Source organism: Ascaphus truei, chromosome 8 (assembly GCF_040206685.1).
Source record: "Ascaphus truei isolate aAscTru1 chromosome 8, aAscTru1.hap1, whole genome shotgun sequence".
NCBI classification, from domain to species: Eukaryota; Metazoa; Chordata; class Amphibia; order Anura; family Ascaphidae; genus Ascaphus; species Ascaphus truei.
Window position 1 is genome coordinate 28503477 of NC_134490.1, and position 20669 is coordinate 28524145.

Consider the following 20669-nt stretch of genomic DNA (forward strand, 5'->3'; position numbering starts at 1 on the left):
TCTACTAGTTCATGAACAAAATCCCAGGGGTCTTATATACAAAGCTATTGAAGCACCCCATTGCAGAGGAGGTGATCCAATCAATCTTCTTTCAAGAAGAGAATCATATTGTATCTACGAACTTAGTACTCTGGTTCCAAGTGGTTTAAACATTGAATTTGATCTTAATGCCTTCTTGAAAGAAGACTGATACCTCCTCTGACATTTGTTGGGAAGTCTGGTTATGCCTCTTTCTCATTCTGTCTCCTTGTTTCCTCTGCATCGGATCTACTAACGATTGGACATCCGATTAGTTAATATTATGAATATCAGTTAGATTTCTCTTCCGGTACTTGTACTTGATACATGCATGGGACAATTAATATAATATAAAAAAACTTTATTCTCACTTATTAACAGAAGTGACAATTACAGTACTAACAATACTGTCCCCTATGACAGTAAAGATTGGAGGTTCCAACATCGTATGTGATTTAATAAATAGGACGAGCCTCTATTGTCATTTTGATACAACATTTGAATATATTTTAGATCTAAATATAACAATTGGGAAGCTAATTTTGCACTGTAGGGTGTACAAATAAATCCTACCATTGGTTAGCTTCATATTCTCAATCATTGTCTGCACAATAATAATGTATGTTTAAATTACATATAGTGTTAGTATTTAATATATACGACACTACTGGTGGCAAACATTGAATGATATAAAAGCATAGATTAGCTATGTTATCTTTAATCTATACATGCTAAACTCCATACAATTATGCAATGTCTGATAAAATACAGATTGGGGTTGGAGGCATTATAGATTTATATCAGAGCTAACACTCCATTAGGAGAAGATGGCTCAAAGCAAACATTACAATTAGAATTTGCCAAATATATCAAATAAGATACTTAATTGATTTTTTGCCAGCATGTTTGCAGTTTATTGATATTGTGATTTTTTTTAATGCTTTTCTAAGTAAAGTGTAGAAGTCCAGAGATTTTTTTTTTATCAATGTGTTAATATTGTGTATGCCTTAAAGATGTAATGCACATGTGCAGACAGGTGCACAAGTGATATAGGTATAAGTTGAGTATAAGGACTATTTAACAACAGATTTATTTCTACGGCCATATCATGCTTAAAAATGATTTCATTTCAACATATTGCAAGTATTTATACATCTCTAAATGTATGCTGAATCCACTGCATCCAACCCTCCCTACCCTTTTTTTCTTTTCTGCAATCCCCCGCCCTCCCCGTTTTCTTTTCTGTAATCAATTCACCCGCTTCCCCTCCATGACCAAAAACCAAATAAAGTGAAGGTAAAAAAAACTGTATCCTAAATGGCATTACAGTAATCTTGTGGCTCTTATACTCCTAATTTGTTTTACAATCTGACCCCTTTGGGCCTGTATGCAGTAGTGGATTAGAAGAGCACACACACCACTACAAATGGTACAGATCAATTTTATTAACACCGTTAAAAAGTTTCCACTCACAAGGTTAGTGCTGTGCAGCACACAGACACAGCGTTGTACACCACCATTGGTGCTTCCTCTGCTGCCTCCGTTCTCCTGGGTAGAGTCCTCTTGCGCTGGAGTAAAGCTGAGTCACGTGCTCACCTCTTCACTGTAGGGTTCGCAGGGATGACCCTTTGTTGGTATGAAGATAGATGCAGCACGTTGCCAGAAACAGGCTGTTTTCTAGCAGGAGACTGCCATACGCGTTTCACGTTTCGCAAAGCCTCTCTTTGCTTCCTCAGGAGATAGAGTCGCTTACCCCTGAGAAGCAAAGGGAGGGTTGCAAAACACGTAGGGTGATGATCTGCTGCAGGACAGTGTGCCCAAAGGATTTTGGCGACCTGCTGCACCTATCTCCATACCAACGAAGGGTCATCCCTGTGAACCCGAAAGAGTAGAGGACAGAGTGCATGACTTGGCTTCATTCCAGTGCAACGGGACCGTACCCAGGAGAACAGAAGCAGTAGAGTAAGGCTGTGCTTATAGTGCTGGTGATGCGACGTCACCCGAAAACAAATGCATTGTCGCTGCCGCGTCCGCGATGCGATTTTTTTAAGCCGGCAATATTTGATTTTTCAGGTGCTGTAGCCTCATGTGACAGCCCCTGAACCAATCAACAACCTGGTCGCCCGCGACTCCGCCGTAAAACGAAATACAACTTTCGCTAGCGGCGATGGGTGACGTCACGCGTTGCCGTCACTACACGCGCGGCCTTAGACAGGGGTGCGCAAACTTCTTGAGCTGAGCCCCCCTGCACGGGAGCCACAGCGTTTGTGCCCCCGCCTCTCCCAATGACTCGGCATCAAATGACGTCGCGGGTCATGTGACCCCGCCTCATCATTTGCCGTGCGTTGCCATGGCGACGCGGGTTGTCACATGACCCCGTGGAGTCATTTGCAGCTGCGTTCCCATGGCGACGCGTCGCCGAAGACCCGCAGAGAGCAGGTAAGTGAGTTACAGAGGCCTCACGCCTCCCCCAGCATTTAATTTAAATGCCGTGGGGAAGAGCGCGGGGCCTCTGTAAACACCCGCGCCACCACCACCAATTTTCCTGCGCCCCCCCAGTTTGCGCACCGCTGGAGTAGGAGACATCCAATAGTGGACAGCACTAAACTTGTGAGTGGGAGCTTTTTCCCTTTTAACGGTGTTCATAAATTGATCTGCACCATTGTAGGGGTGTGTGTGTGCTCTTCTAATCCACTACAGCAGGGGAGCGTAAACTGGGAGGGCACGAGATTTTCTGGGGGTGGAACGCAGGGGTTACAGAGGTCCCGCACTCTCTCCCCCAAAACATTGAAATTAAATGCCGGGGGGGGATGCGCAAGGCCTCTGTAATTAACTTAGTTACTCCTTGATAAAGGACCCCCAGGTCCGAAACGCGTAGGAGGCTCCTGTTTTTGTCCCCCAAGGGGGTTACCTGTCTTCCTGCATGCACGAATAAAGAATAGCAGTTTTATCCTACACCTGGCTCTCTGGCTGTGCGCCATTCGTCTTTTTCTTCTGCCTTCACCTGGATTGTGGATCCTTCATGGCTGGCACGCCTGCTCAACACCCCTGGAGATGACGTGAGTGGGTTTCTTTTTGGGTTTAGACCGTCATAGTTAAGTTTGACAATTGTCATTAATGCTTACAAGTCTATGTTGCACCCACCCACTCCCATTGGTATCTCCAGGGTTATGATCTATGGTCCACTAAGTTGGATGGATTTCATCTGGGTTTGAGCACCCTAATTTTTTCTACCTCTGTAATTAACTTACCTTGGCTTGCAGCGACGTGCCCGGGGTCACGTGACGGTGTGTTGCCACTTTTATGCCATGAAGCGAAGAGATCACATATATGTATGTACAGCTCAACCCCGTTATTACGCGATGCAAGTGTGGCTCCCAATTTTTGTATTTATGAATACTTTACAACACGATATGTATCTTAAATACTTTATTGTACAATGCATACAATTGTACATTATTTCTAACGCGATCCGCTTATAATGCGATGTGATTCTTTGGACCCAAAGCACAGCGTTATAAGGGGGTTGAGCTGTATATCTTTATTTAAATAGTGCCAGCTATATACATAGCGCTTCACATCAGTAATGTACGTGACATCATAATAAAACACATAATGGGAATAAGCGCTTGAGACAAATGTAACATTAGGAAAAACTAGTCCCTGCCCCGAAGAGCTTACAGTTCAAGTAAAATCACATATACTGAAATGAATGGCAGTAAAATCTTCTCCAGCCCAAGGAAGACTGTTCAACAGCATTTTGATGAAGGGTCTTTGTATCCGAATGAGAAGGAATTATGTATTTTCATAGAAATCAATATACTTCACAAAACATGGGTACATTCTAGTTTCAAATTACATTTTTGAAATGTATACAAGCAAGCAGTAGCCCCATAGAGCTCGTCCGCCATAAAACTGGACGCCATTTGTGGAAGGTTTATATGAACACTTGAAAACGAGTTCTCCCGAGCATTGTTTAGTTTGCGATCAATGTATAAAAGGCATTGATTTCTGCCTCCAGTAACAGGGGAATGAATTGAAAGACAATTCTCTGCTCAGACAGATGAAATAGCTAGAATGTCCACATGAGTTTGGCAGTAATTACAAGCTTGGAGGTTGCACCTGCAGTGGTGGAAAAACATGCAAGCACATACTTCCAGTCCACCTTGCAATTTCATTATAGATGTTGTATTTCAAATAGTGAGATCTAATATATGAACCTAGAAACTGAAGTTAGACGAGGCACCTACCAATGTGAGGCTGACACTTGGTCAATGCTCAATTAGACAAGCAAGCTAATGACAAATATCCACATAATCAGAACACAAAACCATGACAATGTCCAGCATAGTACACATGTTTTAACCCAGGGAACTGCAATTTTTTTTCCTGCGCCCTCCTGCCATCTGTCCCCTTCACCTGCCCCCCCCCCCCCCCCCCCTCTGCTTACCTTGGTTCTGACGTCCTGGCATCACGTTGCCACAGCAATTGCCCGCAGCGTCATTTGTCACCAGGAGCGTCAGAACCAAGGTAAGGAGAAGTTTACAGAGGCCTTGCAGCTCCCCCGGCATTAATTTAAATGCCTTCGGGAAGCGCGCGGTGACTCAGTAAACCCCGCTCCCCCCACTTTGCGCACCCCTGTTTTAACCTATATGATATAAAAACAGTGACAGCTGGAGTATGGTTGTAAAGGCCACAGCACCAACTTTATTAACCAATCATTTTTAAATGAAGAACCTCCCTAGTCTGCCAGTCAAAAGGTAAATATCAATTACACATTTAAAACAAACGTTGCTAGGATTCGGTTGATTTATCCAAATGTGTCTAATTAGACATTGCTCTCCCTTACACTATTTTAGCCATATTCCTCTGTTAATCAGTATTGCCGACCTGAGGAAGAGAACTCTCGAAAGCTTACCCAATGACATAAATTGTTAGTCCAAATAAAAATGGTATCACCTAATACTGAAGAACTCATTTATTATATTATTATTTATTATAATATTATTTATATCTATTATATATATATATATATAGTGCAGAATAAATGAATTCTTCAGTATATATATATATATATTTTTTTTTAATTATTTTTTTAAGTACATTAACAAACCTGTAACACAATTTAATTGTTAGAATAATTACTGCCCACTACCCATTCCCCCTTATATACCCCATCTTTCTGCCACAATTCCTCACCAGTGGTCACCGCTGACCCCCACCCGCCCGTGAGTGTGTCAGCAGTAAATGGCTAACCCATCAGCAGTTGACCAGTCGCATAAGTACCCAATGGGCAACTACCATGCTTCCCCAAGGACCAGCATCCGTGTGGGTATGGCTGAAGGCCAATTAGGCAGTCCATTCTTGTCCTGGTATAAAGTATATTATATAGGGGCCGTGTATCAATTCCAGGCAAACTGTGCTTTGGAACACCGCAGTTGACTTATTCATTTTCTGTTTGTAGCTGAATGAAATGTTAGACGCTGGTTATCGATGAGTCATACATTTGGCTCGGGATTTGTGGGGGCAAAAAAAAGGAAGGTTTGTGCTTGGTTTAGTTCGCAGCGTTCATGACACTAAGAAGAGGGAAACGAAATAATAGAGGCAGATACAGAATCTGATACATCTTATTACAATATGTGCGTATTTTAACTGCTCCTACTCACATATCCCCCAAGGTAACACACCGGGCAAAATCACTGCACGGTACCTTGACGCACTGTTACCAAGAGACGCAGGATGAAAATGGCTCTGCTATGGAATTATTCCTTAACTTATGATGGTGCTGATCGGGGCACTGTCGCAGTTTAATGAATTACCCCCTTGGTGTCCATTTAATGCCTGAATACATACACCCCATAGAATTAATGATGGGAGTGCGGTACCCGTTCGTAGCCCACGGAGAGCATTTAGAGATATTATGAGCAAAGTGAAGTTGTCAGTGACGCAGTTACAAGATAAAGGTGATAGGAAGGTGGAGAGACAAAATTCACACGAAATGTAATTTAAAGTTGAAGGAACAACACCTGCTAGGAACAAAGTGAACTAATGGCAGTGGCAAGTTTAGTGGGTTTAATTGATGTATAAACGTTTCATTTCTCCATTGCCATGAAATGTGCTGAAGGGTTTTTACAATCTTTACCCAATCTTTTTTGTGATAAGGCTGTTTGTAAACTGTTCTTTATACAGGCAACACGTTGATCCACACCTACCTTTGACGTTCAGTGTAAAGTAATAGTGCGGACGTCACAAAAGTTAGAATTAGATGGACCCAAAGAAAATAGAAACAGGAACCCCATTTTACTTTAAGTGCGATTAAATCTTTCTAAGGCTGCGGTCCCAGTCAGCACTGTAGCACGCGCGTCTGGTGGGGGGGCCGGCCCGTGCACAGCGCTTTCCCCCGCGATCTGCAGTCCTGGGAGAGGGAGAGTTTGCGACGGGAGGGGCGTGGCAGGGGGTTTGCAGGGGCGTGGTCATGACCTCACACGGCTGGTTCACCCTCATTGGCTGAACCGCCGGCGGTGGCGGGGCCACGCCTCCGTCGCAAACTGCAAACTCAATTTCAGCGTCTTTGAAAAATCTTGTCGTACCGCGCGGCTGCACCTTCCACGCAAAAGGTGCGTATTGGGCCCAGCCCCATTGAGGGGCGGTGCTTGTACGCACAGCGCACACCGAGGCGTGCACTGTAGAAAGCACTGGGACCGCAGTCTTAAGAGGTCAATGACATGAATAAAAGGCAAAAACAAATAAATGGTGGGATTTCCCCTTTAAATTGAGCCAGTTATATAATCATGTGCAACAATGGTAGTTACAGCATAGGCTTAAAGGTGAAATCCCAATATAACTGGGCTTCTTTATTATAATATAGCTTCTTTAAACAAATGTAACGGCGTTGAAAGCAAAAAGTTGGCTGACTTTGTTTGCCATAGAAAAGAATTACAAATTGCATTTCTTTTTAGGGATCTCTGTAAAAGACAACAATCGGAGAGCTAATAAAATGAAGGGGAGGTGGTGAGAGGCGCTGCCCGGAGCAAACTGCTGTTGAAGACACTGTGTCCTAAGACATGAGGGAAATCAAACCCCTCCTAAGACCACAAATAAGGCATCAATCACGCAGATGTGACCCACACAGGCATGTCACTGTCATTCCTACAGTTTGGTTCTAAGAGGGATGGTCCCTTTATATATGCGCAGATACAGTATCTAGGCCACTGTTCAATATGCTGTCTCCTGGCTCAGCAATATTTCAGCTTCATTCAAATGAAGAGCATGAACATACAAAATAAACAGGGATTTATATATGACGGTTTAATGTAACAACTATTTTCTCTTTTTACTTGGGCGATTTGAAAACACTCTGTATTATGTAGGGCAGCATGTTTATTTCCAGGAACCACTGCTCTCATCCCCTAAATTTACAAATCCACAAAAACTTGATTACGCCCATAATGTAGGCTTTGTGCTGGCAGTTGCTAGAATCTTACAATAGAACGCTAGAATTGCCATGAAAATGTTGGCACAACAGAAAGCAGTTGCTATGACAATTATGCTTTCAAAAAATGTCTTGCTTTACTCATACATTATCATTGGAAATGTTTGCATTGGTGACTACTGGTTAATCTGTTACCAATGGTTTTCTATTTGATGTTTCTTTTTTACTTTATCACTCGTTGCCGCTCTTGCCCATATATAAGCCTTGTTGGGAAAACAGAATAGTTTTTCATTTTGGAGAAATATTGATTTGAAAACATTTCTCTTGAGCTTATTAAAGATGGCCACCGCTGTGTGTCTCTGCGCTTTAACCCTTTGAGTTGCCAGAAGACCGGCAGCACTCGCTCTTCCAGATCTCAACCATGTGATCGTTTTGGTGCACGGAAGAGAGGACACTTCAGTTCCGTTCCGGTCCCGTTCACCTCTCCATGGGAGCGGTGAACACAATCTCCTGCTAAAAAACAAACAATTATAGCATGACGTACTCTGCATGTCCTTGGGCCCCCCAGAGTACCAGCTCTCATTACATTCAGGGTACGTCATAGGGCACTCTAAGAGTTAACGCAGACTGCCTTCCAAGTAAGAAAAAGTTTAACTTAAATGTTTTCATGTAATATTGCTTTGTGTTTACTATATCAAGAACGGTCTCAGTTGCTAAAATAATAATGGCTAAATGACACAAAGTGATGAACTTCATGGGTTCCCTTTATGTTCAGTGTTCTGCATCTCTGTGCTGTCCTGCGCTCATCTCCTGTGATGTCATTTGTGGACCTGTTGGCAATAGCATGGGGGGCCAAAGTTTTTGAATAGTGTCTTTTAAAAAGACGACGTTTTAATAAGAGTTCATTTAGCACGGATGTATCCCCAGTACTAGAGGTACCACTATCTAAGCTGCTAGTTAATTTGGTTACATTGGATCTTCCTGCCATTTATGTAGTGTTACAAGTTACTGATGTCTGATACCTGGAACTTCCTGTACCATATATGACATCACCAAAGTGTCAACATGATGACTTCCTATTCTACATTTTTCAATGTTCATAGATTCAGTACTCTTTTGTAACCACCCTTCCTTCCTCAATGGGCTTACCAGCTTGCTGCAAGGGCCCAGGCCTGCGTTGCCACAGGAATACTGACATCACAGGGAAGTAAATAGGAGAGGGCGAAGGTTCTGGAAGGGAGGTTCCTGGAGGACAAGAGGAGAGGAACCTCAGGGGAAGAGAGATAGGGATTATGTTCCCAAAGTAATAGGAGAGATCAGCCCCCCTTGTTTAATATGTTACAGATTGGAATCCTTGCTAAAATGGCACTGCCTATGAGATGGCTAACGGAAACACGCATCTCCCAGAGAGGGGAAACAGACACGCCACAGAGGGCCACATGCAGAGGGCTCCTGGGTGTCAGCGTGTAGTCCCTTCAAGATGTAAGGAAGTGACTATTCCCAATCCGGAATGGGTTATTATTGTCTTTAACTGCACAGAACTGGGCAGGATCCCAGTATGGGCCCTAAGTCGACGGTGTATAACGGACGTTACTCCAAATGGGGGCCTGGTCCAGTACAAGTAACACTGTCAAGTATATGTGTTAAGAGTGAGCACCTAGGGAAGTACCGTGTCAGAAGTAACCAAGAGTGATGTAAAGCAACATACAACTATGTAAAGAGTGGGTGTATGTGTGCGTGCGCGCGCATGTGCTTATGAATAAAGAATGGAGTGGTACTACAAAGGTTTCTGGTGCCCATCATTTTTACCCTTGCTACCGCGTTGCCCAGCAGCTTGAATCCAGCACCCTGAAATGAGGTAAACTATGCAGAGTAGTTAAATATTGCGCACCGGTGTAATATTCCCTAGGAGCCGGGCAGGAAGGCTTACACTTTCAAGTTCAAACAAAAAAACGAAGAGTACATTAATCTTTTTGGTGTAGCATACCCTTTAATAACTCCGTCGTGTGACTTAGGAGCCCCAAACTACGTCTTAATTGTGGGTTATGGGATATTGGACTGTGATGATTGTAGACACAACACACTCATCCTTAACCCTTACGTTACTAGAGGAGCCTGCATGGCAATGCATTGCAGGCCCCAGTGGCAGAAAAAGGTTACATTATAAGGTTCTAAATAACCCCTGCACCGTGAACACATTGCAGGCCCCAGTGGCAGCCAAGGGGGTAAAAAGATGAAGAATGTGTTACATTGCCGAGTTTTCAATGTATCGCAATTTTGTGTTGTATTAAGTACTTTCTTCTTGGGCCACGTGTGACAGTGACAACATCACACATCAACAGCCAAACAATAGAACACAAGATAACAAGGCGACACCCCATTCATTTACATCAGGGGTGTTCAACTCCAGTCCTCAAGAGCTACCAACGGGTCAGGTTTTCAGGATATCCCTGCTTCAGCACAGTCAACTGAGCCACTGATTGAGCCACCTGTGCTGAAGCAGGGATATCCTGAAAACCTGACCTGTTGGTAGCTCTTGAGGACTGGAGTTGACCACCCTGGGTTTACATCAGTACACAGCCAAGTATCCAACCAAAGCTCTGACTAGGTGCATTACCCAATGACTTGCTGTTTTCTTACACACATATACATAGAAGACGTCACAGCTTTTAATTAACCCCACTTACGAATGACTCACTGTTCCCTTATAATTGATTCATGGGAGCAGCAGCCTCCTTTTTACTAAAGTCAGGTCCAAAAAAAATGTCCAAAATACACAAACATTTAAAATAACGAATCTATCTTAGAGGCACGTAAAACACATTGTGGCATTTCATGGTTCAGTTTTTACATGTTATAAAATTCAACGTACTACAATAATAAGAGGATAGCACTGATATTCCGTTCTGAAATCCTGATAGTGAAAAACTGGTGTTGGGCTGGACAGCTAGTATATCATAAATACTGTATACTAGTGTATATAGTCAAAGGAACCAAGTTCCAACCCCTATTAATGTCTTTGGTTAGAGTTCCAATACCTATATTTCCAACAAAACCAACAGTGAGTGTGTATATGTATATGTATATATATGTATATATATATATGTATATATATATATATATATATATATATATATATATATATATATACATACATACAGTGGTTGACAAATCACCAAAAAATCTACTCGCCACACAAAAAAATCTACTCGCCACCTAGTACCAAACGTGTGCTGCTTGGGCCAAAATTTACTCGCCTGGGGGTTAAATCCACTCGCCCAGGGCGAGCAAATGTATAGGTTTGTCGAACACTGTATATATATATCTATATATCTATATATATATATATATATATATATATATATATATATATATAGATATATAGATATATAGATATATATATATATATATATATATATATATATATATGTATATATGTATATATATATATATAAAAATAAATAAAAGGTATCCGTACCGTGTTAGCCGAGCTTAATAATCAAAAATGAATAGATGATACCGTTCTGTGGCCAATATATATATTCTGCAGGATATATATTTTTATATAGACGGACGGACATACATATATATGGGGAAAGGCGGGGTTGCAGACCTGCCTAAGACATGCAGATGAGCATACAGTTGTATTTACATTTGCATATATATATATATATATATATATATATATATATATATATATATATATATATATATATATTTTATTTCCATCCTGAAGATGTCATTTAAGACTTAGAATTGATAATTGTGTATTTGTTCAAAGTGAATAAAAAATAAATAAAATAAAAAACACTCTAATTCCACCATAATTACTGCAATTTTGCCATCTTTAATCTAATCTCTTAGAACTATGTTATGAATTCCGTAACATTTGCTGTTACAGTGCTCAAAGTAAGACTTGCAAATCGAAACGCTGAAAGAAGAGAATCATTGAAATGACAAAGAAGGGGATTTAATAGCAGAGCACTTTTACTTCAGTGCAGCCATAACACAGGCACAGTTATTAGCAATGTGTCATTCAATTCTACCTGCTCTTCTCTCTCTTTGGCTTTGTTCTTCGGGACTTTTGAGGGAACATCTAGTGCTGGTATAGCCGAGACGTGATGCATGTTCATCCCAGACTCCCGTTTAATCTTCTTTTTTAAAAGACAGGTGGTTCTCATTCCCCATTTTTAACCGTTGCCTCGGCTTCTAGATGAAAGAAATGAAATGCAGTGGTTAGAGAAGCAGCGTTACACATCTTTATATTCCCGAAACAAAATGGACAGCAATTGATTAGTAATAAAATAGAACTGAATAGGCGCTTCACGGAAAGGGAGGTGAAGTCATGGAATAGCCTTCCAACAGAGGTGGTAGGGGCTAATACAGCAAGGGGATTGAAACAAGCTGGGGGTAGACATTGGGTGACCAGACATCCCATTTTTTTGTCCTCTGTCCCGGTGTCCCGAAGTGTATCCAAATGCCCCCGTTTTTGGTCGGCACTTGCTCTTCGTGCATGCGTGATCTGCGCTCGCCGCTTGCGCCTCATTTGTCCCGGGAAAAATCTGGTCACGTTATATAAAGCTAACCTAAATATGAAGGCAAGTTAAGGATCAATTAGGGTTTGAGGTTTAACAGCAGATGGGATAATGGGCAGTCACGATGGGCCAAGTGGTTCTTATCTGCCGGCAAATTCTATGCTTCTATGTCGGGTACGTATATAGATCTTTAGGTATATAGCGCCAGCTACGTACATAGCGCTTCACAGCAGTAATACACGGGACATAATAATATGACGAGACATCAAAGTAACGTAAGAGAAAAGAAGTCCCTGCCCCGAAGAGCTTACAATGTACGTATCCAGAGATTAGTAGGGGAACCACTTCAGCTAGAATTAGAGTTGTGATCTTACTTCCTTGTAGGTTTATTGAAAGACTGGTTAATGAGAAGGACCCGTCTGACGGCAAGGTTACAGGAGGGGGGCTGGGAGGTGGTCATCAAAACTGGAATACAATTCGGGAAAGGATTGAGCGAGGGGTGCATACAGTGTATTGGAAAACATGCTTTCTTCATATCAGTGAGACTATTAAAGTCTGAGATTGCTCATGTGAGTCTCACAGAAAAACCGTTGACAGATCTGAGCAATTCCATTTTTTAAATAATCCGTTCACTGGGGTATTTGTCTGGCGGCTGCAAATCCTGTTTCTTAGATCTGACACCGATTTAAGGAGCAATCCAAGCAATATCCTACATGTGTGTTTTTTTTATTATTATTATTATTCTGTAGTATTAGATAATATTTACTACATTTTTTTTTAATTCAACTCTTGCTGCCATTTTTAATGAGTTTTAATATACTGATAATCCTTTGATTTCTATAGGTTTTAAACACCTCCCCAGCAGTGCAAGGTCTTTGTAACACTTTCCTGTTTGTGATCACTTGTTGCCAATATTCCCAGCAGTATGAGCTGTAAATGGTAACAATAGATAATGTTACCTTAGTAATATAAAAAATACATTGTACACTGACTGAAGGATTGATTTCCAACTGATGTAACTGCATTTGTATCCATGTATTTATTATATGTCATCTTAACGCTATGCCCAGGACACACTGTACTTGAAAACGACAGGTAACTCTCAATGTATTACTGTACTTCCTGGTAAAACATTTTCGAAATAAAAAAATAAATACCTTTAGTGAGCCCTGGGAAGCAGGATTTTGCTGATCGATCACTGGAGAAATTAATCGACCGTCAGCTTAGGTAATTAGTTTTGAATAAAGGTAATCAAAGGCTCCATATATTAAAACAAAATCATTATATTAAAAAAAAATTAAGCTGCTTTATTTGCCTCTTAGTCCGACAGGTTAATACAGAGATGTTTGTGTTACACCAATGAATCTGAAGTAAATGAAAGATATACACCGATGGATACATGCTGCAATATTACAAAATGAGGGATCCTGAATTCCTCCCCAAGTCCCCCGGCCTGCAGCCATCACACAGCTTTTTTGGAACAGGTGGTACCACATCTCTACAGAACTCTCATGCTAGCCCAATAAATAGTAAAGTATCACTCTGTACCAAAGACGGTTAGTGAAATAACTAAACACAAAAGTGGCCAGTTATCTTTTGTGTCAAACGTATGATGTATTTCCATTCCAAGCAAAATTCCCCCCACTCCATCTTAAAAATCAATATTTTGTGGTTGTTGTTGATGGAGCCTGTTAATAAACCTCTTCATCTTTTTTAGAAGTCGTTCTATCGGTGCAGCAGCCTGGAAGGAAGTGTGTATCTTCCTCACCAACGTTCTCCAGAACCATCCGGCTAAAACGGTGTGCGTTACATAGAAATACAGGCGCTGGATGGGTCAAAAATGTTGCCCTTCTTATTTTGTGTCTGTTACTATTTTGGACTGAATAAATTGACTTTTCATTTATGGCCGAGTGCTGAGGCCTCCTATTTTGCTACAAATATATTATTGGAATAGTGAGGTGATCTTAGTCCGTCCCCACGATAAGGAAGCAGTTTCATTATGCTTTTGCTTTGCTTGCTTTTTGAGTTCCCCTCATATATATCCCTTTCGGCACTGGGATCCAACTTTAACCCGACCGAAGAGCTGGAGGAGGAAGAGAGCTGGGCCCCCCTCTCCTCCAGCTACCCCCAATGGTCAGGCAGAATTGGATCCAGGTGCCGACAGGAGGAGGGAGAGGAGGAAGCGTGGGGACCCCAGACCGGCAGGACCGCTTCTCACCAAGGTGTGGTTTCTCCCCCCACCCCACTTTGAAAGGGGTCTTACCTGTTTTGGAGCGAGTCGCCACTTGTAGCATCGCGTTGCCATAGTGACCGACAGCCTATGATGACATGTTGCAGAGCCAATATGTCGTCAAATGCCACCGCGACGCTGCCGGAGGAGGGCTGCTCTTCAAGGTAAGTGCCCTTAACTTTTTTCACAGGGGGGGTACCGCTGCCAGCGCTTTGCCTTGGGCCCCACAAAGCCTAAGGCCGTCGCTGAGTCGCTCACCAGGTGCCATTTTGCTACTCATCCAGTTTAACATGGATCTCTATAAGCTTATGCCTGCCGTATTACACAGCTTGTCAGCACAGCCTGGGTTAGGAATATAAAAAGGCTGCAGATCTGCAGCATACCGGTGTCTCCCTGTCCTCTCTAACAGCCAGATCAGGAGACAACACATCAATCTAGCTCAGACTGATCCTACACTGGAGGTCGATAGGAATAATCCCACCTGCCACAATATAAATGATGTAACATGGCTACTAACACCTCTCTCATTAATCTGGGCCTTTCTTTCCATCACCACACTGATAAAATAAGCGTTAAAAAGGTGGTAAGAATCTGTTAAGCCTGAATGGCAGACAGAAAAGATGTATTTATTCAACGCGTGAGTAACTGAGCAACTGTGTGTAGGATATTTAAGAGGCAACCAATTCAGTATTCACTTACAAATGCGTGTATATATTATATTATATATATTATATATATATATATATATATATATTGTGACAGAAACCAGGGGATGGTAATAAATTCCGTATATAGGGCTCCCAGGATACTAGACAGTTTCTATCCTGTTTGGCCTGGGAGTGCAGCCTTATAATACATACACTCCATCCCACAGTTTGGCAAGCGCTGGAACTGAGGGATGAGAGATCCAGACCAGAGTTTGTCTGCTGCCTGATTTCTGTCACCTGTCATGCTAATTAGGAATCAGGTATGAAAGACTGATTTCCTGTTTGCTCTGGTCTCCCCACAAGAGCCAGGAGGCTGGAAGGCTGCTGAACTACAGAGGGGAGAAGCCTCTTCCCCAAACAGGTTCAATCTTTCTGTTCATTTGTGTAAGACTGCAAAAGTACCGTGTTTTGATGTTGGAAGTGGAAAAGCCACTTCCAACCCTGAGTCAGGGATATCTAAGTTAAGTTATCGCTCAGGTGAGCAGCTTTTGTTTTGATCTGTTTTCTGTTGTATGCACTGTGGCAGTCTCAGTGCCTGGGACTGAATAAACCAGGCATAGCCTGTTTAAAGGAACAGTACGTGACGCCTAATCATTTAACCTACCCTAAAAGACCGTGTTCTAAACAGTCCCGGACAAACGACGGAGCCCCGGAGTAAGCCGTTTGTCACATATGGTGGAGAATGCGGGCAGAACACTAGGGGGTCTGCGGGTTGAAGAACTTTGAAAAAAAAAAAAAAGTTTTTTCATCCTCTGCAAACAAGATGGAAGACGTGGTGGGTGCGCTGGTACGCAATGTCGCTGCCCAGAAAGACGCGAATGAAACCCAGCAACAGCTGTTAATAGCCCAGCAAGAAACTAATGCAAACCAGCAGCAGACGAATGCAGCCCATCAACAGCTGCTAATAGCCCAGCAAGAGATTAATGCCAACCAGCAACAGGCGAATGCCAACCAGCAACAGGCGAATGCAAACCAGCAACAGACGAATGAAGCCCTGCAAAACGCGAATGCAAACCAGCAAGAGACAAACCGCTTGCTGAGAGAGGAGCAACAGCGGTTCGCTCAGGGCTTACAGCAGGAACTCGAGATCCTGAGGGGGACTATCAGTAACCTTCCACTGGCAGCGGCAGCCCCAGTACCGAAAATGACCAGGGCAAGCCACTACCTTCAGAAGATGGGACCCTCGGATGATGTGGAAGCCTATCTTCTCACGTTTGAACGCACGGCACAGAGAGAGGGATGGCCAGAAGCTGAGTGGGCTGGTCTAATCGCACCCTTCCTAAGCGGCGAACCCCAGAAGGCTTACTTTGATCTAGAGCCAGCCGAAGCTAACGTCTATGCAAAATTGAAGTTCGAGATCCTCGCCCGCCTCGGCGTAACCACGGCTGTTCGCGCCCAAAGGTTTCACGCATGGTCCTTCACGATGGATAAAGCCAGACGAAGCCAGATGTATGACCTCATCCACCTCGCCCGGAAGTGGCTACAACCCGAGATCAACTCAGCCAGCCACATCGTGGAACGGTTGGTCATGGACCAGTTCTTGAGGAAACTTCCCTCTGCCTTACGCCGTTGGGTCAGTCGGAGTGACCCCCACAATGCGGATGAGCTTGTGGCCCTCGTAGAAAGGTACAATGCAGCAGAAGAGCACCCGCAACCCACAGTCGTGGAGCAACCCCACTACCCGAGGTTCCAGGACTCTTCCAGAGACGGTAAAAGGGTACCGGGGTTAAGGGGCGCTGAAGAGCGGCGACCACCTTCACGCAGCACCAGCAACAGTGGTTCGCACACTAAGGGCAATAGCCAACATGGGGAGCCGGGAAAAGGCTCTAAGTGGGACACAGACTATGTACCTAAATGTGTAAATTGTCATGAGAGGGGCCACACAGCAAAAATCTGCCCACTAAATGATGATCCCATGCAATGCAACAGCGTGGAACCTTATTCGCTGTTGTCCCAATGTATGGGCCCTAGCCCAGAGGACCCCTTGAATAACCATCTGTGGGCATTTGTAAAGGTTAATGGTAAGAGGGTTCGGGCACTTCTTGACTCTGGGAGCATGGTCACACTAGTGTCCGAATACCTCTTGCCCATTAAGAAGAAACAGGGAAACAGTTCACAAAGAGTGGCAATTTGTTGTATACATGGGGATAATCATGAATATTCCACTGTTGATGTTTTTTTTGAAACAGAGTTTGGTTCTTTAGATTTCAAGGTGGGTATTGTACCCAAACTGGCACATGATGTGTTAATAGGGACCGACTTTCCCCATTTTCTAAAAATGTGGTCCCCCGCTCAGAATAGCGCCCAGAGTTCAATAGCGGACCATAATGAAGTATTAGAAGAAACAAATCCTTTCCCTTTTTCAGAAATGGAGGTTGACGAGGGCCCAAATAAGAAGGGGGAAAAGGAGGAGTGCTGTAAAATTCCCTTCCCCATCACTACTTTGGTAGGGAATACCCCAAATCAAGATGTTGAGCAGACACTTACCACCCCAGAACCGGATAAGACCCTCGCTGACATAGAGGTCAGTCCTGGGAGTTTTAAGAAGGCCCAGTGGGAGGACCCCACATTAGTGGTAGCAAGGGGAAATATACGGGACCAGAATAGTACTCCTGGCCAACCAGATAGGTCACTTGCTTACCCCTACTTCGAGGTAGAGAACGACCTAGTATATCGGGTTGATAAAAGGAAATCAGTTACAACTAAACAATTGTTGGTACCACGGACATTCCGTAACGTAGTATTACACCTCGCACATAGTCATCCATTGGGGGGACACCTACGGGTGGAAAAGACAAAAGAAAAGGTTCTCCGAAGCTTCTATTGACCTGGGGTTCTGGCAGAAATTACGAATTATTGTTCCTCATGCCCAGAATGTTAGATCACCGCCCCGTTCAAGGCGTACCGCAGCCCATTGGTACCCCTTCCCATAATAGAGGTACCATTTGACCGGATTGCTATGGATCTAGTAGGACCCCTAATAAAGTCTGCTAGGGGACATCAGCATATATTGGTAATATTAGATTATGCCACCCGATATCCGGAGGCAGTTCCCCTACGTAGCACCTCAGCTAAAAACATAGCAAAAGAGTTAGTAGTTCTGTTTTCCCGGGTCGGGATTCCTAAAGAGATTCTATCTGACCAGGGAACACCATTTATGTCCCAAGTAACGAAAGAGCTATGTAAACTCCTAAAAATCAAGCATCTCAGAACCTCAGTCTATCATCCACAAACAGATGGTTTAGTGGAAAGGTTCAATAAAACCTTAAAGAGCATGTTACGGCGGGCGGTTGATAAAGATGGGAAAAACTGGGATTGTTTGTTACCGTACCTGTTATTTGCCATTAGGGAAGTTCCCCAATCATCCACTGGCTTCTCCCCGTTTGAACTATTGTATGGCCGACACCCAAGGGGCTTACTGGATATAGCCAAAGAGACTTGGGAACACGAGGTTACCCCTTACAGAAGTGTAATAGAGCATGTTGCCCAGATGCAGGACCGCATTGCTGCAGTCCTACCGATAGTGAGGGAACACATGGAGAAAGCTCAAGAAGCACAGAGGAATACATATAATAAGGGTGCTAGGGTCAGAATTTTTTCTCCAGGTGATAGGGTACTAGTTCTGGTTCCCACCGTGGAGAGTAAATTCCTTGCTAAATGGCATGGGCCATATGAGGTCTTGGAAAGAGTGGGAGAAGTAAATTATAAGGTAAGACAGCCAGGTAGGAGGAAACCTGAGCAAATTTACCATATAAACCTACTCAAGCCCTGGAAAGATAGAGAAGTCTTGTTAACCCTAGTACCCCCAGGTCCGTCAGAGAATCAAGAAACTGACCCAGAGGTTAGCATAGCTGAAACCCTGTCTGTTCATCAGAAACGAGAGGTTCAGAATTTAGTGAAAAGAAACAAAGAAATCTTCTCTATACGGCCAGGTAGAACTAGCGTAATTGAACATGACCTAGTCTCTGAACCGGGGGTCCGAGTTAACCTTAAACCGTACCGAATCCCAGAGGCCAAAAGAAAGGCTATAAGTTTAGAGGTTAAAAAAATGCTAAAACTAGGTGTAATTGAGGAATCCCAAAGTGGGTGGAACAGCCCTATAGTCTTAGTCCCAAAGCCAGATGGTACAACAAGGTTTTGTAATGACTACCGGAAACTAAACGCGGTGTCAAAATTTGATACTTATCCTATGCCCAGGGTAGATGAACTTGTAGAGAGACTGGGCAAAGCCCGATATCTCACAACCCTAGACCTAACAAAAGGGTACTGGCAGGTTCCCCTCACAGAAAGGGCAAAAGAAAAGACAGCCTTCTCAACCCCAGACGGCCTCTTTCAGTATAAGGTGTTGCCTTTTGGCTTACATGGAGCTCCCGCCACATTCCAAAGAATGATGGATAAAATTTTAAAACCACATGCTCGGTATGCTGCCGCCTACCTGGATGATGTGGTAATCCATAGTGAAGATTGGCAATCCCACCTTCCAAAGGTCCAAGCTGTGCTTGACGCAGTCCGGTCTGCTGGACTAACTGCTAACCCCGCTAAATGCACTATTGGTCTGGAGGAGGCCAAGTATCTGGGATATTCTATTGGCAGAGGTTTACTCAAACCCCAAACACTCAAAGTGGAGGCGATACAAAATTGGCCAAGGCCAGTTACAAAAAAACAAGTAAGGACCTTTTTGGGGTTAATTGGGTACTATAGAAGGTTTATTCCCAATTTTGCAACTAAGGCAACCCCACTAACTGACCTCACAAAAGCAAGAGGACCGCTAATGGTAAAGTGGTCCCCCGAAACCGAACAGGCCTTTAGAAGCCTGAAAGAAGCTCTCTGTGCCCAACCAGTGTTGGTCACACCTGACTTCTCCAAAGAGTTCGTAGTCCAAACCGACGCATCTGAGGTAGGGCTGGGGGCGGTACTCTCCCAGGAGTCTCAAGGTGAGGAGCACCCCATCCTTTATTTAAGTAGGAAACTAAATCCCCAGGAGAAAAATTACTCCATAGTAGAGAAAGAGTGTCTCGCAATAAAGTGGGCTGTAGAGACGCTCAAATACTACCTGTTGGGGAGAAAATTCCGGTTGGTCACAGATCATGCACCCCTTACCTGGATGTGTCAAAACAGGGAAAAGAATGCTAGAGTGACCAGGTGGTTCCTAAGCCTACAACCCTTTAAATTTTCTGTGGAACACAGGTCAGGGCACAAACATGGCAATGCTGACGGGTTGTCAAGGATGCACTCCCTAATATCCATGGTCGCTCATCCCTCGAGGTCTGAGCTGGGGGGGAGGATATGTGACAGAAACCAGGGGATGGTAATAAATTCCGTATATAGGGCTCCCAGGATACTAGACAGTTTCTATCCTGTTTGGCCTGGGAGTGCAGCCTTATAATACATACACTCCATCCCACAGTTTGGCAAGCGCTGGAACTGAGGGATGAGAGATCCAGACCAGAGTTTGTCTGCTGCCTGATTTCTGTCACCTGTCATGCTAATTAGGAATCAGGTATGAAAGACTGATTTCCTGTTTGCTCTGGTCTCCCCACAAGAGCCAGGAGGCTGGAAGGCTGCTGAACTACAGAGGGGAGAAGCCTCTTCCCCAAACAGGTTCAATCTTTCTGTTCATTTGTGTAAGACTGCAAAAGTACCGTGTTTTGATGTTGGAAGTGGAAAAGCCACTTCCAACCCTGAGTCAGGGATATCTAAGTTAAGTTATCGCTCAGGTGAGCAGCTTTTGTTTTGATCTGTTTTCT

General features: G+C 43.5%; 1 protein-coding gene across 4 annotated transcripts in view; it reads right to left on the bottom strand.

Moving 5' to 3' along the window:
- LOC142501294 (uncharacterized) overlaps positions 1 to 20669 on the bottom strand; it is a 210523-nt gene that overhangs the window by 86246 nt on the left and 103608 nt on the right. For all 4 annotated transcript variants that reach the window (XM_075611022.1, XM_075611023.1, XM_075611024.1 and 1 more), the window contains exon 2: positions 11497 to 11659. In XM_075611022.1, coding sequence (XP_075467137.1) covers positions 11497 to 11631 — 135 coding nt within the window. In that variant the 5' untranslated portion in view covers positions 11632 to 11659. The remainder of the gene's footprint in view (positions 1 to 11496; positions 11660 to 20669) is intronic.